At 34.7% G+C, this 25,984-nt stretch overlaps 5 protein-coding genes across 6 annotated transcripts; 4 read left to right on the forward strand and 1 right to left on the reverse strand.

Moving 5' to 3' along the window:
* Positions 1 to 912: 912 nt before the first annotated feature.
* LOC131653906 (NDR1/HIN1-like protein 6) lies at positions 913 to 2,136 on the forward strand. Its single transcript, XM_058924246.1, has one exon. The coding sequence runs from the start codon at positions 1,075 to 1,077 to the stop codon at positions 1,849 to 1,851; it is 777 nt and encodes a 258-aa protein (XP_058780229.1). The 5' UTR covers positions 913 to 1,074; the 3' UTR covers positions 1,852 to 2,136.
* A 6,496-nt stretch (positions 2,137 to 8,632) lies between these two features.
* LOC131651335 (uncharacterized) lies at positions 8,633 to 11,052 on the forward strand. Its single transcript, XM_058921000.1, has 3 exons — positions 8,633 to 8,784; positions 10,348 to 10,804; positions 10,894 to 11,052. The coding sequence occupies exons 1-3, from the start codon at positions 8,633 to 8,635 to the stop codon at positions 11,050 to 11,052; spliced, it is 768 nt and encodes a 255-aa protein (XP_058776983.1).
* A 6,379-nt stretch (positions 11,053 to 17,431) lies between these two features.
* LOC131653907 (serine/threonine-protein kinase BLUS1-like) lies at positions 17,432 to 19,394 on the forward strand. The gene has a single exon (XM_058924248.1). It carries the CDS (start codon positions 17,443 to 17,445, stop codon positions 19,021 to 19,023), a length of 1,581 nt encoding a protein of 526 aa, XP_058780231.1. The 5' UTR covers positions 17,432 to 17,442; the 3' UTR covers positions 19,024 to 19,394.
* On the reverse strand, positions 19,379 to 20,950 carry LOC131653908 (LOB domain-containing protein 7-like). Of its 2 annotated transcripts, none has more exons than XM_058924250.1 (2): positions 20,023 to 20,950; positions 19,379 to 19,678 (listed from the first exon to the last, which is right to left on the reverse strand). In XM_058924250.1, the coding sequence occupies exons 1-2, from the start codon at positions 20,843 to 20,845 to the stop codon at positions 19,653 to 19,655; spliced, it is 849 nt and encodes a 282-aa protein (XP_058780233.1). In that variant the 5' UTR covers positions 20,846 to 20,950; the 3' UTR covers positions 19,379 to 19,652. The 2 variants fall into 2 exon arrangements, with proteins under 2 accessions (XP_058780233.1, XP_058780232.1); XM_058924249.1 differs by having other exon boundaries at positions 19,997 to 20,950.
* Positions 20,951 to 23,493: 2,543 nt separating this feature from the next.
* On the forward strand, positions 23,494 to 24,363 carry LOC131651336 (uncharacterized). The gene is made up of 2 exons (XM_058921001.1): positions 23,494 to 23,791; positions 23,876 to 24,363. The coding sequence occupies exons 1-2, from the start codon at positions 23,494 to 23,496 to the stop codon at positions 24,361 to 24,363; spliced, it is 786 nt and encodes a 261-aa protein (XP_058776984.1).
* Positions 24,364 to 25,984: the final 1,621 nt, after the last annotated feature.

Consider the following 25,984-nt stretch of genomic DNA (forward strand, 5'->3'; position numbering starts at 1 on the left):
TACCATATTCGGGGCGGCGGTTGGGGCGCTTTTTGAGGTAATGTAGTTGTGACCCAAGTTAGTTTTACCAGAGTCACACGATGGATCCAATTGTACTCGCTAAAAGTACAATAATTTAGAGAAAGAGACTGTTCGCGTAGAGATTGTGAGAGACTCTATAATTTTTCCATGTAATTTGTATCTATCTCAATAACCTTATAGGTTAGGGCATTTATAGATATTTCACGGGCTTATCTAGGAATAGTTTCCCTCATTCCATCATCGTTAGCATGGGGCAAAGAAGACTCATTCTCCCTCAAATTAAGAGGAGTCAATTTTCCTTCTTGACTAACATCCTTCCACCATTATTCTTCATAAACCACATGTGATAATTGAGGCAGATACCAGGTGTCAGATCCAAAGCCTATTGGGCGATTTTCCATGTCCTTTAGGCATCGTCTGACCTCGGACGCCTTGGCCCATTTCAGCATACAAACAATGAGATGGAATTCAAATTCGTCTAGTAACTTTACTGAGTTTCGAATCACCATAATCCATAATTTAATAAGATTTTTGCTGAAAATATCTTTAGTAGTAAAAAAAAAGAGGATCACTGTATCTCATCCTTCTAATAAAGGAGAAGTAATTGAGATAGACAAGGTAACCAAATTTAAACCTTCAAAACTAACCCAAAGTAATACATAGAATATTTTCTTCCTTCTAAATTCAGAATAAAATATAAATTCAAATAGAATAAACAAATTAAATCATAATAATGAAACACATTATAAAAAAAATTCCCTATAAACGAATATATTATACATTTATATAGATAGTTGAGATTGAGAAATAAAATAATTATAAGCGTGAAAAGCATTATATGTACTGTACGCGACTACGCGCTAAAGGTAAGAGAGTAAAGAGCTGGATACAGCTAAAGAAAGAATTGTTAGAATGTTACAATCTCTCTCTCCCCATTTTCTACTACTTATTACTTCTTCTTCTTAATCCACACTTTAGTTAACCCCAAAAAACACACTCTCTTTCTCTCTCTAACTCTCTCTCACCGACAGTCTTATTTTCCTCAAAAACACAATGACAGATCGAGTATACCCCGCCGCCAAACCCGCCACCACCACCAACGGAAACGGCGTAACCACCGCCAACCCATCTTTCCCTGCCACAAAGGCCCAACTCTACGGCGCCTCTCGCCCAACCTACCGTCCTCAACCCCACCACCGCCGCACCCGCCGCCGTTGCTGCTGCACTTTCTTCTTCTACCTCCTCCTCATCCTCCTCATCCTCCTCCTCCTCATCGGCCTCACCGGCACCGCTTTCTACCTCATCTACCGCCCCCACCGTCCCACCTTCACCGTCACATCTCTCAAACTTTCCTACCTCAACCTCACATCCTCCTCATCTCTCAACTCAAAGTTCAACGTCAACATCACCGCCAAAAACCCCAACAAAGCCATCACCTTCGTTTACCAACCCACCTCAGTTCAAATCCTCTCCAACGAAATCGACGTCGGAAAAACAACAATCCCTTCTTTTAAACACGGCAAGAAGAACACAACTTTACTAAAAGCTTCCATTTTGAACAAAGGAGAGCCACTAGAAACCGACGCAGCCACAGAGTTGAAGAAAAACATGAAGAGCAAAAACGGGTTACCGTTGAAAGTGAAACTTGATACAAAAGTGAAGGCTAAATTGGGAAAATTGAAAACACCAAACGTCAGAATTAGAGTCTCTTGCGACGGAATCAGAGTTCATGTTCCCACCGGTAAGAAACCGGTGGCGGTAACGGCGTCAACGTCGAAGGTAAAGTGTGAAGTTGATGTGAGATTTAAGATCTGGAAATGGACCGTTTAATTGATGAAGTAAAGAAACCCATGTGGAAGAACAACACATGACAGTATCTTAGTCAATAGAGGTGTGTTTTTTGGTTTTTTTTTTTGTTTTTTTTGTTTTGGTTTTTATTTTATTTTTAATTTATTTATTTTCTGATATTTATTCTGGTATAATTTGTTCATAATTCATATTCATAATTATTACATAAACGCTTGTAAATGGCGACAAAAAGACTACTTGAGTTTCAGTGGGTGACAGTTGTATGCTAGTCTATTTTTCTTTAGAAATATATTTGTATTTTTTTTTCTTTCTAATTTGTGTATTTTAGTTTGGTGCGTTAAATAATGCCAAATTGATTCATAGAAATACAATAATGTCGAATAGAATATTTACATATATGTTCTAACGGAAAGCCTATCTGTCATTGTCTATTGTTTATAATATTAAAAATGAAAGGGCACCATTTGGTAACATATTGATTATTTAAAGCAAAAGTTAGGATATCTCTATTGCTGGACAATTTGAATTGTGTATATGTCTGGCGCACGTAAATACCAAAAATGGTTAGGTCTAGTGCTATGTTAAGGGAGGAGGCTAGGTTTTCTCTAAACACTTGTCATGCGGAAATGATAGTTTTTTGTGTAAGAGGAGATGTGCGATGTTGAACCAACATTAAGACCTTAGGATTTGTTCAACCATAATGATTATTTTTTTTTTTTCCAAAATTATTTTATTGGACTCTCCTAACTACATTATCTACATCTTCGTTCCTATTTACCAAAACTATGTGTCCGACTATCTTAGGTCTAGATTGTTCGGCTGGTTGGGGCACACTTGTTGTTGCACTTGGTCATTAGGATATGCTTAAGTAGGTGCTTGAGGAACACCAAATAAATCATTAATTCGACTTATTTGTTGTGCTAACTATTGGTAACTATGATTAGTGTTTTGAATTAAAGGAAAAACAAATGAAATGCGAACCTTTATTACATCAAAGAAATCGACTTATATACTATGTACAAAAATAACTGTCCGAAACGATTACTTTTTCATAAATTTGACACGGATCTGGTTACGTGGGTTCTGTCTTCTCATTCGTGTCTTTGATATTTAAATTGTTTCAAAACCGCTACTGTTGCTTCGAATTTTCAAAACCGCTACTGTTGCTTCAAAGGCAATCGAATTGCCTTTGAAGACTAAAAAATACACCTAAAAAATACCTCTATAGGAAATCTTATCTATCAAATTTACTAAAAAGTCCGCTTGATGTCAAAAACATAACTTCCATTCATGTCGAAACACTAAGCAAAAATTAGCAAAAATCTCATGCCAACGATTCTATTATACTAATTTTTATGCATATGTTTAGCTACATGCGAGGCGTGTGCCTGTGTGGTCTATTTATGTAATGCAGCAAGTGATGAAAGTGCCAATCTCTTGCAAATGAGCCAGAGGTGGCAGCTGCTAATTCTTTTTCCTCTTCACAATAATTGTTTGGAACTTATCCACCCACTTCATATATTTCAGCATTTTTTTGTTGTTACTTCAACCGACTTCAACTATTGTGCTTTTCCCTCTAGGCTCTACCCAATGCTATGCTAGCCTTTTCTTGATGGGGCCAGTTTTTCTTAAAAATTAAATAAGTTACTCTTTTTATATTGTTGTAATAATTTAATTAAATATAAAAAAATAAAACATGTTATATTTTAATTTAATTATTCAAGTGTATACAATTTTCAACAATGCGTCGATAGTTATGAACGGACTGATAGGAAATTAAGACAAAAATAACATAATAATACGTAGTAGATATAAAATTTCTTCATACTTGTAAGAACTTTAAGGATCAACAACAAATCAATCAAATAAATGCACAAAAGAACACCAATATTTTCAACATGGAAAACTCTTTGATATAAGAGTAAAAATCATGAATCGTTCGGACCAAAGAAATAGCTTCATTATAATCAACTGAGGGTACAAAAAATTCTTAAAGTGACTCACAAACAAGGGCTAACAACTGCAAATCACGAAGCAAAACTAACTTACAAATAAGAATAAAAAAACTGAAAAATAATCTAAATATGCAGCTCCAATGCGAGGCAGATATCTCTCAGCTCAGATCTTGTTTTCAAATTATGAACGGTCAAAAGTTAGATACATGAGTTGCAAACATGCCCACAAAATTTTAGTTTGATCTGACAGAGAACGAATCGGAGATCATCGATTTAGTGGGACTGATGCAGAAAAATGGGAATGAATTTCTCTTCTTTTCTCTCTCTTTTAAATCCTTTTTTCTTCTCTATCTCCCTTCACCCTAAATTGACACTCTCCACTTAAATAAGTAAGAAAAATGGACTATTCATATTTGGGTTTTTCTCCATATAGGAAGGGAACTCAAGCCCAACAAATCTCTCTCTCACAACTATGTGGAAGAAATCGTCAAATCGACGATATCACAACAAGCTTCAAACTTCCCTCTTGGTAATGCTTTAGTCATCATATCAGAACCATTATCATTTGTATTAACTTTAGCTAACTCCAACAACTTAGCATCCAAAACACCACGTATTCAATGATATCTCATATCAATGTGTTTGGACCTATCATGAAAAATTGAATTACCAAGATGAATAGCAATTTGACTATCAACAAATAACACATATTTCTCTTGAACAAAACCAAGCTCCTGCAAAAATTTCTTCAACCAAAGTAACTCTTTGCATGCTTCAGTAATGACAATGAATTCAGCCTCTGTAGTAGACAATGTTACACACTTTTGCAATCTGGACTGCCAAGTCACAACTCCTTCTACAAATTTATTCATGTAGCTCGAAGTGGACTTTCTGAAATCAATGTCTCCACTAGAGTAGGCTTACCTCGTCCTAAATAAAGTCTCAAACAATTAGTACCGCGAAGATACCTTAAAATCAATTTTACAACATTCCAATGCTCTCTACATGGATTTGACAAAAATCTACCGATTGTACCAATAACATGTGCTATATCTGGTTCTAATGCTATACCTGGATTTGAAGCACTCTTTCGATATAATATTCTTGTGACATCCATAGTTTTTTCTCTTTTCTGTCACTCATGATTCTAATGCCAAGAATCTGTTTAGCTGCTCCCATGTCTTTCATGGCACATGACTCGCCTAACTGCTTCTTTAATCTGTCAATCTTAGAAATATTTTCCCCTACAATAAGCATATCATGAACATATAACAACAGGATAATGAAGTCATTGTTAGGAAATTTTCTAACAAAGACGCAATGATCTGAAGTTGTCTTATGATATCCTTGATCACATATAACAGACTCAAACTTCTTGTAACACTGTCTTGGAGCCTTCTTCAACCCTTATCAACTCTTTCTCAATCTACACTCATGATCTTATTTGCCTTTAACTTGAAAACATTCGGGTTATTTCATGTAGATCTCTTCCTCCAAATCACCATGAAGGAAAGTTGTTTTCACATCCATATGCTCAACCTCTAAATCAAGAGTAGCATCCAAACTCAACATAGTTCTAATTGATGACATCTTTAAAACAAGTGAGAAAATCTCATTAAAATCAACACCCTTTCTTTGACGGAAGCCCACCACTAATGTAGCTTAGGTGTAGTCTTCTACCTTATCAATGCTTCAACCCATTGTCTGCATTTCGCTCTTTAATCGTTAGAACTTGGTTTAATGCTTTTAGTTCTTCAACCGCCCTTTGCTCCACCTCTAATTTTATTTGCAAAGTAAATAATATTTTGCAAAATGAACCCGAGATGAAAGAATGAGAGGTTGAAGAACTACGAGCATTAAACCAAGTTCTATCCGTTTAAGAGAAAAATATGGATAAGTGTTGAAAAATTCTTGTCTAACATTGAACGGTGTAACTTATTCTTTTAATATAATTTAATTTGTCATATTATAATGTTCTAGATCAGATTGAAAAGTTATATGTTTAATGAGCATTGACGAAATAAGCGTTCCACATAATTTATAATAAATCCAGTGTAGATATCACAACGATTGTTTAGAACAACCGTTGTTAAATGTTATGCGTTAAAGAATATCACAACGGTTGTTTGAAGTAACAGTTGTGATAGGTAACACACTACCTAGTTTATAATAACGGTCGCACGGGCGTAGTTGAAAGCATCATACATACAACAACTTCTACCTCACAAAGGTTGGTCAGGCTTGGTGGTATCCCTTTTCCAACCGTTATGAAATGATTTCTACGTAATAGTGAATTGGAATAAGCCTTAATAGCCAATCAGTATTGGTTGTATATGCTTTTTGTATCATGACCTTGATATATATATATATATATATATATATATATATATATATATATATATATATATATATATATATATATATAAGGAATTGTATTTATTATTTTATTTGTATATGACATAATAAAGTCTTTGGAATAATTAGTCTATTTAATGACATATTAAGTGTGACTTAATCGTGAGACCTCATTAAACATAATGACGTTATTCGTAGTCAAGCTTTACTGTCAAATAGGACAACAGTATGAAGATATGACATGTCAGATGTCACGTCGGATGTCACACATACAAACATAAACGGCGTTTGTGAAAAATAGACGAAAAGGATTTAAATGACAATATTTGAAAACATAAAAGACTACATTGGTCTTTTTAAAAATTAAGGGACTAAATTAGACTCCGAGATAAAATTAAGGGACGAAAAATGATATTTTGCCAATAATGATTAATTTAAAATAGTTGGATATGAGATTTTTTAATCTTTATTGGATATATATATCTTTGTAGTCTTCGAGTATTTTGATGCAAGATGAATAACTTGTCTTTCGAATATTCATCTTCCTTTCAAACCTCTTCGCAAGATAATCAGATGAAAAATAATCTATTGGATATATATCCCCGTGGTCTCTGAGTATTTGGATACAAGTCGTATAGTTTGCTATCCGGATACTCGTCTTCCATCTAAAAAAAATCTCAACCCATCAAACATATTTTTTTCCACCCAATGGCGACTAAAATCATTTTCGCAATTAAAATCAACCAACAAACAAACTTTTGGTTAAAAGAACTACGTAGCTTTGAATTTCTCATTGCACCAAAAGATATGTAGGAGTGAGACTCAACTCCTTGTCAAACACTTAAAAAAAAATCTATTTTTTAGTTCTTTTATTTCATTTTCAATAACTTTAATAAAAAAAAAGAAACTTAAACATTTTAAGCTAGCACTTTTTCAAAATTAACTAAACGATTCTTGTTGAGTACAACAAATGCGTATGGTGCTAATGTCTTCTCCGTACATAACCGACTCCCGAACTTGAATTTGGTTGCAATGAGCATATTTTTGTTCTTCAAAGGTTTTGTCGATGTTTCCCTTTTAAAAAAAATAAAACTTTGGTGGCGACTCTGTTGATTTTGAGCGTTCATGCGCTCGGGTATTTTTTTTGCGCCACGATAGCTAACGACTCTGCTGGGGATTCTTTTAGAGTCATACCTAGTTTATTTAACTTTGCGATGAATATTAGCTTTGTTTTTATTTCTTCTTGTGTTTTTATGTTTCCTTTATCTTGTTTTATTATACTTTATCTATTTCTTTATATATTTTTCTGCAGGATTTGAGAAGCAATGTTTGAGTGAAGCTCTATACCCAAGCTTTGAGAAAAACCTAAGTTTAAGTTGGTGGTTGTGTAGTTTTGGCCTTCGAGATGTATGTCTCGCTTGGGTGACATGAAGGCCCTGCCTAGAGTAGATCTTGTTGAGGGAATTGTTGTCTAATGAGTATTCGTTATGGCGAAAATATTTCTCAAGAAGATGCGTGACTTTAGGGACCTTTTGATTAGAACCTAAACTTGTTGTTAGGACTGATGGTTGTGAAATGTTGGCCCTCGAGATGTATGTCTCATTTGGTTTACATGAAGACCTCACTCAGGATAGATCTGCTTCACGACATTGTTGTTTAATGAGCAATTCGTTATGGCGATTATATTTTCAAACCGGATCCGTGGATCTGAGAACCATGTCTAACACCTTGGAGTCGATGGTTGTGTAGTTTTGGCCTTCAAGATGCATGTCTCGCTTGGTTGAGACGAAAAACCTCACCGAAAATAGATCCTCTTCATGGTATTGTTGTCTAATGAGTATTTGTTATATGATGACAATATTCTCAAGTAGGCTCTGTGACTCTAGGAAAAAATTTTCTCAAAGAAAATCTAGAGCTTACCTGTGAGAGAGTTAATGATTAGTTAGCCCCTAAATTTCTCCCACCAACGTTTCTCATAAACCAGTCATACATATCATGGCTTTGCATTCCCCTAAAAAAAATTGAGCATACATCAACAACTCATGCATCCGCATTCATCATCATGCATGCACCTGTTTCAAAAAACTCATTCCTTTTTCCATCCTCAGACATACCAAACAAATAGTCGTACAAGCTGACTCCCGACACTCTTACAAAACACGAGGCAACTGTCAAAGAATCATGGACCAGTTGGAACAAAATCAGACTACATTAAGAAAAGATGTTGATGAGATAAAAATCAAGATGGACCAACTCTTGGAAGCCATGTTAGCTATGGCAAGGAAAGAGAACACCCCTTAACAAATTGTGAATGTTAAGAATTCCGCTCCACTATTTGGTTCTACATCAAACTCGCAGCCTGGGGTGACTAATCAGTTCCCAGAATTCGGTCTTTCTCCTGGGTATACTCCAGCACAAGCTAAAGGCCCTACTCAACCTCATCTGGTACAAGTCACACTGTCACAGTGTCTAACGTGAACGAAGACCCTGCTATGAAAGAAAATCATATTGGCCAGACTGGGCATACCTCACCTCAAGATGCTTTTGAGGATACTCAATTTGATTACTACAAGTCAAATCCTCAAGATACACACCCAATGACAAATGTGGAGTCTGCCGAAAAATATCGTGTTCTGGAAGAAAGGTTGGGAGCTCTAGAGGGACACGACGCCTATGGATTAATGGATTCTTCAATCAATACAATTACATAATTGAGTTTTTATGTCTAAGTTCTAAGGATTTTCTCTACATTAGTGATATCTTTCATTTGTTCTCCATTCACTTTCATCTTACTTCCTATTTTCATGAATAGATTGAAATATTAATTACTCCTCTCACTAGTGTTCACTTCTAGAGTTTCAAAATCTCTTCTCAAAGCAACCTATCGTTAGTTGGTCCAGTAGTAATTGGCGCTGAACTTGGTAGGGAGAACCATGGTACCACTTGATGCCAGAACTGACCCCAAACCGGACTAAACCGATGGTGATAAACAAAAAAAAATCTCTTCTCAAAGCTTGAACTCTCTTCATATTTTTTATTCACCGAGTCCTAAATCTGATTTGAAAAGAAGGATTTCGTAGAACTTGAACTCATAACTTCATATTTGAAAGTGAAAAATGCCTTACCACAAATCTAATTTAATTTAGATGATATGTAATACAACTGCAAGTTAATTACATATATCATATAATTTTTAATTTGATATGATTATTGTCAATAATATCAAAACATATATATAACTTATAAGTTTTCTGACTATTTTTTTAGTAAGTGTAAACTAATATGTATATAATATTTTCATGGTAGAATTATGATAAAATTATTAAATTGAACAAAACTATATATGTTACTTTACGTATATGATGGGTCGGATCAAAATCTGGACTCAACCGAGTCCGCCTCCGTTTTAAGTCATTTCATGAGACAAAGTCGAGCCAGTTCAACTTAATATGCCAAGTCGAGCATAATGGTCTAGAGTTAATATATCTTACTTTTGAATGATGCACTCTAACGTACAGGCATTCAGAGCGTATTAATTCCTATAAGTGATCGGTCTCGGATAAAGAGGCAAAATATTTGATTCTTATTAATTGATCTGATGTAAATAAGGAAATATGAGTCTTAATGGTCAATCAATTAGTTTTTATAGAAATTGAACATGTGAGATCATATATGTGCTAGCAACCATAAAAGGAAGAGGACATACACCTTTTTCATACAACATAGTCTCATACTTGCAACTTTGATTTATACTGTGCTGATAGAGTTATCGACTGATGTATTTTATAGATACAATTATTTTTAAAGGCGGAAATTGAGTTTGTAAATGCCTCCAAATCCACACTTTCAAACATTTGCTTAAACTATGGTGAATTTTGTTGGTATTTGAATAGTGGATAGTTGATGTAAGATGGTTTTATAAAATTGTTTAAAAAGAATGATATGACATTGGTTTCTTGGATGATCAATTACAAAGTGTCGATTGCCTACTTATAGACTCAAGTCATTATCCTCTCTCTTAATTTGGTAATCTTGATTTAAAGCAAACCTATCATTTCAAAGCCTTTTTGATTTCTATTCCTTGGGCTCAAACCATTTGGAGTGTTGATATACCGCCTTCAAAATCCTTGTTAGCTTGGAGGCTCATGTTGGATAAGGTCCCAACTGATGATTAACTTAACTTAAGGGTTTACTTCACGGTTTTTAGATGCAGTCTCTGCAGGTCTAAAGTTGAAATTTCTCAGCACCTTTTCGTTAACTGTCCTTTTGCTAAAGAAATATGGCTCTGGTTCTACAAAGCAGTCAAGACCACTAGTCATCCTTCAACTCTCGAGGATTGGTGGACTGCTTGCAACATTAATAGATCTAAACAATTCTCCCTCGTTCTGAAAGTTACAATCGTCTACATTAAATGGTTTATTTGGGAAACTAGGAATTGGGAAAGATTCATAACCATCACACCAACTTACAAGACCACTATTCAAAGAATTAAATCTCTTCTTCTTCTCACTGGCAACAACTCCAAAGCAACAACATCATCTTCCATGGATGAATTCCAAATAATTAAAGCTTTTAACATAAACATAAAGCCTTCTAGAGCCCAAGAATTACCGAAATCATTTGGCACCCTTGCCCTCTTGACTAGATTAAGAGCAACTGCGATGGTGCCTATAGTCTTAACATTCTTCCAATTGGATGTGGAGGCATTTTTCGAAACAACCATGGAAAATTTATATTGGCTTTTGCTAAGCAGGTTATTCGGCCTTCCTCTTACCTTGTAGAGTTTTCTGCAGTGCTAAAGGCTATGGAGATTGTTTGGGGAAAAGGGTGGCAAACAAATTGGATTGAGACAGATTCCTTAATTGTGGTTCAAGCTTTCAAGAAAACTTTCCTTGGTTCCGTGGCAAATTAGAAACATATGGAACACTTTTCAAACTCTTTTGGCGCATAAAAACATCTTCATTTCTCACATATTTAGAGAAGAGAATACTTGTGCGGACTTTTTATGTAAATATTGGTCTCACTTGTACTTCCCCAACCATTTTTTAATCCATTCCCTTAGGCATTAGGAAGGATTTTGTCCAAAATAGACTAGGTATGCCTTGTTTTAGATTTTCCTCTTTTTGTTGAGTTGGCTTTTTAGCAACTCCCTCTTTTGTAATCCTTTTCGGGTTTTCTTAATATATGAGGCCTTATTAAAAAAACCTCTCAATGATAGATTTGCATCATGATACTTCCAGGTTCTTCTAACATTTTCATTTAGATCATAGTTCTAGGTTCTTCTACCATTTGAATACACATTATAGTTCTAGGTTCTTCTACCATTTTCATACATATTATATTTAAGAATATTCTAGAAATTTGTAGCAACTTCAACACTCCTCCTTGATGCAAATTTCTGCAACTTCAAGCGTAGCTCGTAGTTCTTCAAATCTTGGTCTCGGAAACGCCTTCATGAATATGTCTTCAATTTGATATTCTGTCCTACAATAGCTGAGTTTGAACTCTTTAGTTGCTTCAGCTTTTGTAATAAAGTGATACTTGATTGTTATGTGTTTTTTATGTGGTGCACTGGATTCTTCGTCATTGCAATTATTGATTTATTGTCGCAAATGATTAAAGTAGGTTGGTCTTGTTTTTCTCCCATGTCTTCAGTTATTCTACAAAGTCATATAGATTGGCTCGTTGCTTCAACAGCTGCCACGTACTCTAATTCGATTATTGACTGTGCAATAGTAGCTTGCTTCTTTGACATCCAAGAGAAAATTCTTGAGCTGAGTGAGAAAGCATAGCTCAGGTGCTCTTATGACATCTACTGAACCTACCCTATCACTGTCAGTGTAGCCAAGTAATCTTAAGTAAATTTCGGTAGTATACCATATACCAAACTCTTGTGTTCCTTGTAGAAACCTCAAAATTCTTTTTCCTGCTCCAAAGTGTATTTGACTTGGGATTTGCATGAATCTTGATAGAAGACTTGTAGCATACACTATGTATGGTCTTTTAGCTATCAAATATAGGAGGCTTCCAATTATACTTCTATATCTGGATGCATCAGCTTCTAGAGCTCCATCATTCTTATGTAGTTTCTCATTTCTTATGAGTGGAGTAACGATAAGATTGCAATCGTACATATTGAATTTCTTAAGTAAGCCTTCTATGTATTTCTTTTGCGAAATGAATACCCTGTCATTTCTCTGACTTACCTCTATTTACTCAGGAAGTAACTCATCAAACTAAGGTCAGTCATCTCAAAGGTCTTCATCATGTCTTCTTTGAACTCCATCATCATCTTAGTATTGTTTCTTGTATAGATAAGATCATCTACATATAAGGAGAGTAAGAGAGTATAATGACCTTGAGACTTGATGTATATTGTATGCTCACTCTTTCTCCTCTTGAATCCTTGATCCATAAAATATTGATCGATTCTGCTATACCATGCTCAAGGTGCTTGCTTTAGGCCATAGAGTGCTTTTCGTAGTCTTAACACTTACGTTTCTTTGCCTTCAGACATAAATCCTTATGGCTGCTTCATATAAATCTCTTATTCAAGTAAATCGTTGAGGAAGGCACATTTGGCATCTAGTTGATGGATACTCCATCCTTTTGGGCCACAATAGCTATTAGATCTCTTATGGTATCAAGATTTGCTACTGGTGAAAATGTCTCATTGTAGTCAATCCCAGATTGTTGTGAGTAACCCTTAGCTACTAGCCTTATCACATGTTTATGTATGGTGCCATCAGGGTTGAGCTTTATCTTTAGACCCACTTAACCCCAATGATATCTTTTCCATGGGTACAAATTACTAACTCCTATGTGTTGTTTTTCTCGATCATATTTATCTCTTTTTCCATTGCCTTGACCCATACTTCCTACTTTGACGCTTATTTAAAGCTTCCAAGTTCAAGTATGGCCAAATTGCAGGTTTCATATATGTCCACCAAAGATCTTACTCGTCTTGGTGTAGACTCTGATGATGATAGTTCTTGTTCTTGTTGTTGTGATGGAGGGGAATGAGACTCACCTGGGTATTCTTCCTAGGCTTCTTCTTGAGGTATTTGAGATGGTATAATAATGTTCTTCTCCAATTTTTCTTCATCCCAATTCCAAGAAGCATTCTCATCAACTTCAAGCTTGTGCCTCTTCACGTCTGGAATGTGAACGTAGCAGATAGATCTGAAGACCCTTAGGTGCTTTGTTGATGGTTTTTTCCCGTTCCAAGCTTCAATTGGAGTCTTATCTTGTATTGCCTTAGTTGTACATATGTTGAATATGTAAACATCAGTGTAGACTGCTTCAACCCAAAAAGTATTAGGCAGTCCCTTCTCCTTCAACATTTATCTATCCATATCCTTATTTGTGCGATTATTTCTCTCAGACACACCATTTTGTTGAGGAGAATGCGTGACTATAAGTTGTTGCTCTATGCCTTCATCCTCGCAAAATTTGTTAAACCCGAGCGAGGCGTACTCTTTGTCCAGATCACTTCTTAGTACTTTTATCTGTTTTCCAATTTGATTTTTAACAAGGGCCTTAAACTTTTTGAATACTCCAAAGATTTTTTATTTTTATTTTAGGAATTAGACCCATGTCATTCTAGATAAGTCATCTCTGAAGAGTATAAAATACCTTTTGTTCTTGAGTGATGGCGTCCTCATTGGTCCACAGACATCAGTATATATCAGCTCCAATAAGTCTTTAAATCTCCATGCTCTACCTATTGAGAATGAAAATTGGTGTTGCTTATCGAGGATTCACCCTTCGCACACTTCATTGTTTTCCTTTATGCTTGGAAGATCTCTCATCATTTTCTTCTCATGTAACAACTTCAAGGCATGTGTGTTGAAGTGGCTAAATCTTTGATACTATAGCCATGAATCATCAACTTGTACCTTCATGACAATGTTAGTTGCACATTTCAAATTTGGTGGGAAGCTTCTATTGTTCTTCTCCATCTTCACTTGGGCTATCTCGACCCCTTTTATTTTTGTTGTCTATGATTTTGCATACACCTCCTTCAAAGTGAAGTGTGTAGCATCTCTCCATCATTTGGCCAACACTTAGAAGATTTTCTTTTATGCCGGGAACTAGTAAGACATTATGGATGAGTCACGTAGCTTTATATGTCTCCACCGTGACAGTGCCTTTTGGTTCTACAACACTACTATTTCACAACCGAACTTTGACTTTGACACACTTTTCAATGCTTTTGAAAGTAGTCTTTGAAGGATAGAAAAACACTTAGAAAGGGGGGGTTTGAATAAGTGTAACTTTAAAAACTCTTAAGATAAAAACAATGAACACAATATTTTTATCCTAGTTCGTTGTTAACGGAACTACTCCAGTCCACCCCCTTAGAGTGATTTACCTCAACTGGGGATTTAATCCACTAATCAATCTTGATTATAATGGTTATCCACTTAGAAACACTCTAAGTCTGCTAGAGTATACTAATCACAACTTGATCACTCTAGGAACTCACCACTTAGAAACTTCTAAGTCTTCTAGAGTCTACTGATCTCACTGATCACTCTAGGAACCTTTTACAATCAATGTAAAATAAATGTTTACAAGAGTATTGAAATGCTTCTTAGAAAGCTATAATCACAACTGTGATATTTCTCTTAAGTCCTAAGCTTAACACTCACTATATATTACAATAGTTGTGAGGTTGAAGATGAAGTTCGTGAGCTTTAAATTTGATAGTGTTTCTGTATAATGCGCAAGAGTTGTGTGACTGATTCTGATCAGAACTTCATATTTATAGGCGTTTGAGAAGATGACCGTTGGGAGCATTTAATGCGTTGCGTGTATAATACAGTTCTGCATTTAATGTTTCACACTTTTGTCAACTAGCTCGAGCCTTGCTTTTGCTGCTTTTACTGACTTTGCCTTTTGTAGCTTCTAACGTTCCTTTTATCAGTCAGCGTAGCCTGTCATCTTGTACTTGCTTCTGATCTCAGATTTGTGAATACAACGTTTGAATAATCAGAGTCATTCAGCTTGGTGCAGAGCATCTTCTTGTCTTCAGACCTTGAAGTGCTTGAGCGTGATACCATAAGAACTTCAGTGCTTCTGCTTCTGATCTCATATTCTTCTGATGCTTCATAGACCATGTTCTGATTCTGCTTGACCATCTTCTGATGTCTTGCGAGAGCATGTTCTGATGTTGCAATCCTGAACCTTCTAAGTCAGTGCTTCTGAGCGCTGAATTGTGCATACTCCTTATATATTTCCTAAAATGGAAAATGCATAGGATTAGAGTACCACATTGTCTTATACAAAATTCATATATATTGTTATCATTAAAACAAGAATATTGATCAGAACAAATCTTGTTCTAACAGTCTCATCCTTGGTCATGTGATTGCTGCAACCAATATCCAAGTATCAACTTCCTCCTTTTTCTCTGATTGATTCTTGAGTGGCATAAAATGTACATTGCTCTTGATCGTGCTCCTCTGCAATATTAGCTTGATGCCTATTTTTATTGCATAAATTTTTCTCTACGTGCCGGAACTTCTTGCATTGGTTGCATTGTTGCATATTACAGTGCCAACAATATTTCTGTGTGGCCTAGTTTTTTTGCAGATATTGCATTGAGGATTTTTATCTAATTTGTTATTGAGGAAATTTCTAGAAAACTTCTCTTTTTCATAAGTTTCTCCATAATTTTTCTTTCCTCCATTTTCTTTATGTTGGGGCTGAAATTTGAGCTTTGAGTGGAAGGCATTTTCAAGTATATCTTCTTTATGCCTATATAATCTTTGCTTACATGCTTCAAGAGAGCCCGTTAATTTTGTCACTAATAGAGAGAACATATCTTTGATTTCCTCAATCATTGTCACGATTGGGTCAAACTTTAAGGGCATAGTAATTAGAATTGTCTCAACAATTTTCTTGTTAAGAATATCCTCCCCAAAAGCTCTCATTTGATTAATTATTTCTTTAACTTTAGAATAGTAATCTTTAACTGTCTCAAACTCCTTCATCTTCAATAGTTTAAAATCTTTTCTTAGAGATTGAAGTTTAACGGCATGCACCTTACCGCTTCCTTAAAACGCCTCCTACAATGTGTTCAATGTTTCTTTGGATGTCTTAGCAACCATAATTCTTAGAAATATTGCATCAGTCACTGCTTGTTACAAGGTGAACAATGTCTTTGAATTTTGCTGTTTATTTTTCTTCAACTCTTTTTCTTGAGCTGCATTAAGAGCTGAAGTATCTGTGGGGGTGGTGAATCCTTCTTCTACTTGCCCATAAATTTTGAGATGAAAAAAATGTCTCCATTTTAATACGCCAGAAATCATAATTTTCACCATTGAAAATAGGGACAAAAATAGATGATGATTTAGTGGTATTATCCATAGGTTAGAAAAATTGTCGGAGTTGGTTAATAGTACAAGAAATTTTTTTTGAAGTAGTTGAGAAGATTTTAAAATAGTATGTAGGTAATATAACGACGCCCTATGTACGACTGAACTAGCTTTGATGTTATTGTTGATATTTGAATAGTTGATAGTTAGTATAAGATAGTTTTAAAAAAATAGTTTAGAATGAAGGCTATCACGTTGATTTCCTAGATGATCAATTACAAAATGTCAATTGCCTATTTATAGGCTCAAGTCACGATCCTCTCAATGGTAGTGAATGTTTCTACATTATTTTAGATCTTTTTAGATATTTCACAATAGATTAGGACCATAATACTTTTAAATTCTTCTATTTTCATATACATTATAATTTTAAAATCTTCTACCATTTTCATAAAGGTGTTATATTTAAAAATATTCTACAAATTTGTAAATTTCAACCGATTTCAACAAATCCACACCTACGCATAGAAATATCAAATTTAAAATCTAAAGAATTGGATCCAAATCCAATGGCATGGTGGCTGTGTAAACGGCTGTGTAACAAATTTATATTACGAGTTTCTAATAGAAATTGGTGTAAATGACTCACACACACACACACAAAAAAACCTATAAATAAATAAAATTTATTTACTTATTTCATTATTAATTAGGTGAATATAGTTACACATCATTTTTGTGATTCACATGCATGGTTTCACAGCCACAGTATATAAATGAGAAATAAATCACCTCTAGCTTATGATACTTTCTTCTTTTTTCATCAACATTCACAAGAAAACTGCTTAAACTCAATCTACCACTTTCTTATCAATTAATTTCCTCCATCCACCTATCCATCACCATTCCATGCAATTCATATATATATTCTTCCTCTTGTATATATTTTCTAACAAACCATTTCAATTTTCAACCTCTGCATGAAAACTTCCATGGCAAGCAACATAGCAGAAAGGGTGCAATATCCATTAGACTCTTCCTCCTACAAGATCATCGACGAAATTGGCGCCGGTAACAGCGCTGTCGTCTACAAAGCAATCTGCATCCCTGTAAACTCCACACCAGTTGCTATAAAATCCATAGACTTAGATCGTTCACGCCCCGACCTCGACGATGTTCGACGTGAAGCGAAGACATTATCACTTCTTTCTCATCCCAACATCCTCAAAGCTCATTGTTCCTTCACCATGGACCACCGTCTTTGGGTGGTTATGCCATTCATGGCAGGAGGTTCATTACAGTCCATAATCTCTCACTCTTTCCAAAACGGCTTATCAGAACAATCCATAGCTGTTATTCTCAAAGACACTCTCAATGCTCTTTCTTACCTTCATGGACAAGGTCACCTTCATAGAGATATCAAATCTGGTAACATCCTTGTTGACTCAAATGGATTAGTGAAACTTGCTGATTTTGGTGTTTCTGCTTCCATTTATGAATCTAACAACTCAGTAGGAGTATGTTCTTCTTATTCGTCTTCGTCTTCTAATTCTTCTTCTTCTCTTATGTTTACTGATTTTGCTGGAACTCCTTATTGGATGGCTCCTGAGGTTATCCATTCTCATAATGGTTACAGTTTCAAAGCTGATATTTGGTCTTTTGGGATAACTGCTTTGGAGCTAGCACATGGAAGACCACCACTTTCTCATCTTCCTCCTTCTAAGTCAATGATGCTTAACATCACCAAAAGGTTTAGGTTTTCTGATTTTGATAAATATATTTATAAGGGAAGTGGTGGAAGTAATAAATTTTCTAAGGCTTTTAAGGATATGGTTGCTTCTTGTTTGAATCAAGATCCTACAAAAAGGCCTTCTGCTGAGAAGTTGCTTAAGCATTCGTTCTTTAAGAATTGTAAGGGACCAGAGTTTTTGGTGAAGAATGTGTTGAATGGTTTGCCTAGTGTTGAGAAAAGGTACAAAGAGATCAAAGTTACAATGGGTGCAGACTCAAAGGAGAATGATGATGATGGTGATGATGAGGACTCAGTGGTGAATGTGAAGCAGAGAAGAATTAGTGGTTGGAATTTCAATGAAGATGGGTTGAAACTTGAGCCGGTATTCCCTAAGGATCAGTGCATAGAAGATCATGATGTGGTGAAACAAGTTCGGTTTGAAGAAGAAAATGCGATCCAAGAGGAGGAAGATGTTGCATCATCAGGAACTGTGATTGAGACAAGCCCCAATGATTCTGATGTGGTTGAACTTGATATCGATGATGTTAGTGGTGTTGTGAAGAACCGTGAAGCTACGTTGGCAACTTTGAGTGTGTTGAAAGGGAGCTTGGAACAAGAACTAGGACAGGTGAAGTTTCTGATGAGTCTAATCGGTGGAAATGAAGAGGAGAGTCATGTGGCCGAAAGCGAGGAGAAAACGGTGCAGGAGATCTCTAAGTTGAGGATGGAGTTAGAAACTGAGAGGAAGAAGAATTTGCAGTTGGAGTTGCAGCTTGAGAATATCAAGCTTCACCTAATTTCTTCTACTGTCAATAGTCCTACAAGTTAATATATGTTTCTATAATGTCTCTGAATAAGTACATGTACTGTGAATGAATCTGTGCAACCGTTGCAAAGAATCTAAACTCATCTTATAGAGTTTAGACTCTTTATGGTCACACAGATTTCAAAGAATCTAAGCTCGTGTTATAGAGATTAGATCCTTTGCAGTTGCTTCAACGGATTACCAAACCAAATCAAAATCCAAATATCCGTTGTATTTAGATCCAACGTTTCTGCAATCTGTTGCAACACCTTGTAGTGACTGCATTGGATCTGGATCCAGATCCAATCCAGATCCAATGCAAGCTTGTATTTTTCATGTACAAAGTTGTTTTGGCATTGTTATAGTATGACAAAACAGATATTGAAAAAAAAAATGTTATAGCCTCAGAAAAACTCAAATCAGTAACAGCAATAGGAAAGAAATCTATGCCTTACAAAAAAAACACATGCACACCAGTGATCCTTGTGTGCTAAAAAATTACTAATCTGAAATGTGGACACTACTCTAAATCTAAAAAAACTAGCAAAAAGTTTCTGGAATCTATTCTAATAACTTAAAAAGAATAAACAAAGCTGCTGCACCTTTCCAATCTATGGGCTCATCTTTTTCTCCTTTTATTACAGCCTTGTTTCTCATTCACAATACCTCTTCATCATAGCTGCATATTTTAATAAAATATCACAATATCAGATAACAATAAAAGACATTTATAATAATGATCTAATTCTTGTAAGCCAAAAAATCAAGAAATCCTAAGAATTAAATGAAGTATAGTAATGATTTGTAACAAACAAATTATATAAAAGAACTTGGCTTCATGCATGAGATACACAATCATGTTCATATTGAATAAGTCAAGAATTAATTCCCATGCAATACAATATTATAGGATCATCAAGTGATTCATCCAAAGAAACTCAAATTAACAAATCAAAACAGATCATGAACCAATGATATATACAAACAATCAACAAACCTGCTGTCTCGGATCATTAGTACTACCTCTGACGATATCCGACGAATTCATCTCATTACTTAGGTCAAAAACAGGTTTCTGATCATCATTCAAACGATTATCACCAACAGGTTCTTGATCCACCTCATCCTCCTCCTTTTTATTATCCTGCAACGTTAACGGCGACAACGGTATTGAATTCACCCACGTATTAAGATCCTCTTGCAAAGGAACATAATTAGGGTTAACCCCGACAACATCATCAACAACATACTGCGGTTGCATCTGCTGTTGCTGTTGCGGTTGAAACATATTAACATCATCCAGTTGTTCCTCAACAAAATTCTGTTGATGTTGATAATGATGAGGAGGGATAATAACACCTTCATCATCATTATGATTAATATTATTATTATTATCGTCGTTACCGATACCATTAACGTTACCATTTACGACGATATCATTATAATGATGATGATTGGATGAAGAAGAAGCAGCTGCGGCTCTACAAATAGCAAGCTGTTGAAGAACAAAATGAAGCTCAACAGTGAAATAATCAATCTGAGCCTGCAGAGTCTGAATATGTCGATAACAACCACCAACAGGATCCAAAGCACGCATATCAGCTTGATAAACAATAGTAGACATGGTTACATCTCTGGATTCAGGAGGAACATTCTTAAGCATGTTGGTGATTTTACCAACGCCGAATAATTTATGGGCGTTGAGGAACTGTTTTTGACGCTCGTGAGGAAAATATGGTGCGAGAATACAGGTTGGACCGCACTTCCTACGTTGGTATTTACAAGCAGAACAAGCCTGTGGGGTTCCTCCGTTGCTGTTGTTGTTTCTTGAAATGTTGATGTTCATGCTTCATAATAGTTTTTTGCGTCGTCTCCGCTCCCGATGCACCTGCAACTTTTATGGTGCTCTTCTATTTCTATCTCCGCTTATATTTCAATCTGTTTTAACAAATTAATTAACACATTTTTTTAATTTTAATTCTAAATTAAAATTAATAATGATTCATAGGAGAGAGAAATAACCTTAACAGAATTTGTTTTGTTCAACGCTATTTTTGGATCCTATTCAACAATGACACGTTATTATGATATACATTAATAAAATTAACTAATTAATTATTATTCAATAATTAATTTCGCTAACTCCAATTATTTATTCTAGCTCTGTTGGGTTTATAATCTTAAACCCTAAATTTAACCTAAATTTTAGTAATAAAAAAATAAATTTTGTTTACATATTCTATATCTCTATTAAATATAAGACTTTTTCATTAAATAAAGTCTTCTCATATTAGTTTGTTTTTTTTTACAATTGATATTAGTTTTACAAATTAATTATTTAATAGAGAGAATTTGTCAATTTGGTATTAAATAAATAAGACTTAATTATGCTTCTTTAAATTGGTTAAATTGGTTAAATTGTTGAAAATACCCTAAAATACTTATTTTTGACAATTAATGTTTCATTTATTTAAAATTGAAGATTGAAAGAAAAAAAATTATTAAAAAAAGTTTGAAATTAGTCCTAGTTAGGTTAATACAAAACAAAAATTTGATAACTAATATTAGTTCTTGTTCTCATTTAAACAAACAAAACAAGTGGTCTTCAATCAAAAAAACTAAAAAAACAAAAGTGAGTCTATTTCAATAAGGGCCTAATTCATATATTTTCTTCAGTTAGCTTTGCTTTCTAATTCTAGCCTCAACTAATAATTTCATTAATTTGTTTTTATTTTCATCTCAGATGAACTTTTTATTAACTAATTTTTTTTTTATGAGATGACTAATTCATATATTTGAACTTAAACTGCAATCTTAATTTACATTTAAAAATAAAATAAAAAAACTAGTCCATATGCATAGGAATTGATTTATATACCTGCAGCTCCTTCGCCTTTGTTTAACACACTTTCTCTAACAAGCAGTTAGATCATTTTCAAGTATCAAAATTTCTGCAATATATATGAACAAAAAAATTTTTAATTAAAAATTTGAAAAAACACAATGGTACCTAAAATAGTAAAACCCACAGAATCTATCTTTGCTATATAGTGTGCTAATTAAAAGTAAACATTGATCAATTCGTTAACCTAATACATCTAAATTTGATAATCGATGAACAGAAAACAGAGGATAGAACTCGCAGCTGAGTAGAATCAAACAGAAATCTGGAACGAAAAATCGAAATCAATGAAAGAAACGATATTGCGAAGGGAATTGGAATATTGAAAGAAATGCGATACAGAATCAAAGTCAAGATTGAATCACACAACATGTTATAGATCATTCAAGAAATTAACTAATCAATCACAAGATGAATAACAAAATCTACTGTGTGAGAAAGAAAGAAAGAAAGAAAGATAGAAATGAAGGTTGGGGATGGTTACGTACGTGTTTTGAAGTGCATATGATGGATGATGAGTATGTTCTCGTTATTTCTTTTCCAAATTGCAGAGTTTTTCTTCTTCCAGAATTGAAGCGGAAACTAGTAATAGCATTTTGGCGGGTTAGGGGTTAGTAGTTAGTTTATATATGCTCACTGTGTAATGTTGATAACTGTCATTTTTCAACTTTTTTATTTTAAATTTTACTTTTGAGGATGCATTTAGACAAGTAATTGGAAATGAGTTTAATTGATACTTTTCCACAAGTAATCATAATAGTTAGATTTTTTTAATTGTTTGACTTTTATTTTAATTAACATCTAAAGTATCACTTATGAATAGGGCTATTAAAATCGGAGTGGCCCATTTTATCGATCCACAAATCCTATATTTTAGTGCGAGTCGGACAGTAAAAAAGCTTTAAAAAAGGAGAATTCTTAGTGCACTCTATGAGGTAGAAAAGAACTCTATATATGGAAAATCGAAAATGCCCAATAGTTTTCGGATATATATATTTTCAGACCCACCATTTGTATTACACAACAAGCACAAAAATACGTCATCTTATAGGCAAAGAAAATTTTATTACGGAGATACACCTCCTTCACATAGTATTCAATAAAAAAATTTACACGTTCCAGTGAGTTATTCGGAGATGTAGCTCTGAACAATTGAAGCAGGAATTTGAGAATTTGACACATTTGCATGTCAGATTATTCCAAAGATGCATCTCCGGAAAAAATAAATGTGTTATTGCTAAAAACAACCACTTGCATGATCAAACCTCATATCCATTTTTTTCATAAACCTTTTCCAAAAACCCTTTCATTCTCAATCAAAATATTCACTCCAAAACTTCATTCATGTGTTTCATCAAATCAAAAGGAGAAAAAAAGTTGGAATTCAAGGTAAGTTCATTCATTTCAAGCCTCATTGATCACATTAATCCTGTTTTTAAGCTGAAAACAGTTATGTCGTATCCAGAAATGTATCTCCAAATTCTTTATGAACTCATTTAGAGATGCATTTTTGGAAGCGGTCTGTTCTCATTCTCCAACAATATGTTTTCTTCATTTTAGATGTTTAAGAGTAGTTTTTGTTTTCATTAGAAATGGTGCATCCCGATGTTTTCCCTAAATATATTGTGTCTTTGGATACCTCGCGTGTAGTTGTGAAGAAGGTAGATGTTGGCAACAAATTTAAAAATGAACAAGAGTTTGAATTTCGTGATCAAATACTTCAATGGATTCGCATAAAGGCATCCAAACTGGGGTTTGGTGTTGTAATCGGAAGATTTGATAATGGTTTGGATAGAAGAGGTGCATTTGTGACATTGACATGCAAAAGAAGTGGGAAATATAAACCTCATCTCCGGAATTTCAAAGGAGATGAAACTGGTTCAAGAAAATGTGAGTGTCCATTTAAGTTGTGTGGTTATCGGTTGGCAAATAACAAATGAAGTTTTAACGTGATATATGATTTACATAACCAAGATTTGTGTAAAAAGTTAGTTGATCATCCAATTGCATGTTGTCTCATGCCGAAAGAGGAGGAATGTGTTTCTGACATGACATTGAATTTGGTGCAACCGAAAAATATACTTGTAACTTTGAAGCGTAAAAGACCCGGGAATATCGCACATATCAAGCAAGTGTACAATAGGCGCTATCAAAGTAAATTAGTGATAAGGGGGAATACAACTGAAATGCAACACCTATTGAAAATTCTAGATGATAACAGTTACGTATCTAAGTACCGAATGTGCGAGGATGGAGTAACTGTTAGAGATATATTTTGGACTCTTCTTGATTCCATAAAGTTGTTCAACATGTTTCCCATTGTGCTCACAATTGATTCAACATATAAGACCAACAAGTACAAACTTCTATTATTGGAAATTATTGGTGCTAACTCTACTGAGAAGACTTATTTTGTCGGGTTTGCATTTCTAGAGAGCGAAAAAAAGGATAATTTTAATTAGGATTTAGAGGTGTGGGCAATGCTGAATGACCAAGAAGACATGTTGAAAGTAATTGTTACCGACTGTGATACCGTTTTGATGAATTCAATTGCAAAGGTATTTCCTACTTATGCATTACTTTGTAGGTATCATGTAACAAAGAATATGAGAAGTCGGGTTAAGTCCGCGGTAGGGACAAAACAAATGGAGGGAAGAGATGGAAAAATGGTCAAGGCGGGCGTCATAGTGGACAAAATAATGAATGCATAGAATGTTATAATAAATTCTTCTACCAAAGAGTTATATGGTGATGTTTTTATACAACTCAAAAAGGTGTGTGAGAAATATCCATATTTATTGAAATATGTTGAAAGTATAATTTTGGACCAGGTTAAGGAGAAGATTGTATGTGCTTGGACCAATCAGGTTAGACATCTTGGAAATACAACAACAAACTGAGTTGAGTCTGCCCATGCTACTTTGAAGAATTGGTTGGGAAATAGTAAGGGTGATTTGTGTACAGAATTGGATTCTGTGAACCAAATGAATCAAAACCAACATAATGAGATACAAACATCATTTGGTAGTAGCATCACAGTGTTGGAACACATGTTCAAAGACAACACAATGTATTCTTAGTTGGTCGGCAACTTATCTCGAGCAACTCTAAAATTATATTTTTCACGAAGCCAAAAGAGTTGAAAATGTAGGCTCCAATAGCTCAAAGTGTGGTTGCACGCTTGTGAAAACATATGGTTTCCCATGTTCTTGTGTTTTATATAAGAAGGCGAAACCTGATAGCTCAATATGAATGGATGAAGTTTGTACTCACTAGAAAAGGCTCAGTTTTTATGATGATGGTGTCATGAAACACGGTAAATCGAATATCTCTATCTTGATCGAATCAGAAGTGATAAAAGATAGATTTTTGAAAGTAGATGACAATATGAAACTCCACATTAAAGAGGAAGATTGTATATCCGGGGACCACAGACTTGAAACCACCCTTTCAACTAGTAAAAAAAAGGAGCGCCTAAGAAGGTCAAACCTACACCGAGTGACAATTCAACGATGCGGTCTCCTTCATATTTTGAACATGTTGACAAACTTTTTCCCGATTTCAATAGTAACTAAGTTTGATATTACTCTCTATTTATGCTATGTAGCTTTTGTATATTGACATATGGGTTATTATGACCCATCAGGCCGCATTCTATTAGAAACTAGGTCGGGCTCGGTTTTGTTATCCCATGAAGTAATTGGGTTGATCCATTACAACCCATTAATACATGTTGGCCCACTGAGCTAGCTCATTTGACAACTCTATAAATAGTTGTGAATTATTTACCGTGTAAAATATTTTACGTTGACACAACATGTCAATTAATCTCATTGAAAATTAATGAAAATTTAATATTCTAATAAAATGTATTAATTGAATTCTAATTGAAAAACTCTCAATTGGGCGCGATAAGGCGGACCACTGGTCGCTTAATTGGAGCTTAGGTCACCCGATCCAACTCCATGTTCATCATAAGCCAACTGCCTCAATATGTGGGTGGTGACATGTCCCTAAAGGGGTCAGTTTTGGTCAAGACTGTAAAGGAAATCGCTCCTCCTGACGAATCTTATTAACCGCTTC

This window comes from Vicia villosa, linkage group LG2 (assembly GCF_029867415.1).
Source record: "Vicia villosa cultivar HV-30 ecotype Madison, WI linkage group LG2, Vvil1.0, whole genome shotgun sequence".
In the NCBI taxonomy this organism is placed as follows: domain Eukaryota; kingdom Viridiplantae; phylum Streptophyta; class Magnoliopsida; order Fabales; family Fabaceae; genus Vicia; species Vicia villosa.

Bases quoted from the DNA above. Each gene is read 5' to 3' on its own strand.
- LOC131651335 (XM_058921000.1), top strand. From the start codon at position 8,633: ATGAAAGAAAATCATATTGGCCAGACTGGGCATACCTCACCTCAAGAT. The intron at 8,785-10,347 runs GTTGGGAGCTCT...CACGGTTTTTAG, and splicing joins TATCGTGTTCTGGAAGAAAG to ATGCAGTCTCTGCAGGTCTA. The intron at 10,805-10,893 runs GTGCCTATAGTC...TTTGCTAAGCAG, and splicing joins GATTAAGAGCAACTGCGATG to GTTATTCGGCCTTCCTCTTA.
- LOC131653908 (XM_058924249.1), bottom strand. From the start codon at position 20,845: ATGAACATCAACATTTCAAGAAACAACAACAGCAACGGAGGAACCCCA.
- LOC131651336 (XM_058921001.1), top strand. From the start codon at position 23,494: ATGGTGCATCCCGATGTTTTCCCTAAATATATTGTGTCTTTGGATACC. The intron at 23,792-23,875 runs GTGAGTGTCCAT...TACATAACCAAG, and splicing joins TGAAACTGGTTCAAGAAAAT to ATTTGTGTAAAAAGTTAGTT.
- LOC131653906 (XM_058924246.1), top strand. From the start codon at position 1,075: ATGACAGATCGAGTATACCCCGCCGCCAAACCCGCCACCACCACCAAC.
- LOC131653907 (XM_058924248.1), top strand. From the start codon at position 17,443: ATGAAAACTTCCATGGCAAGCAACATAGCAGAAAGGGTGCAATATCCA.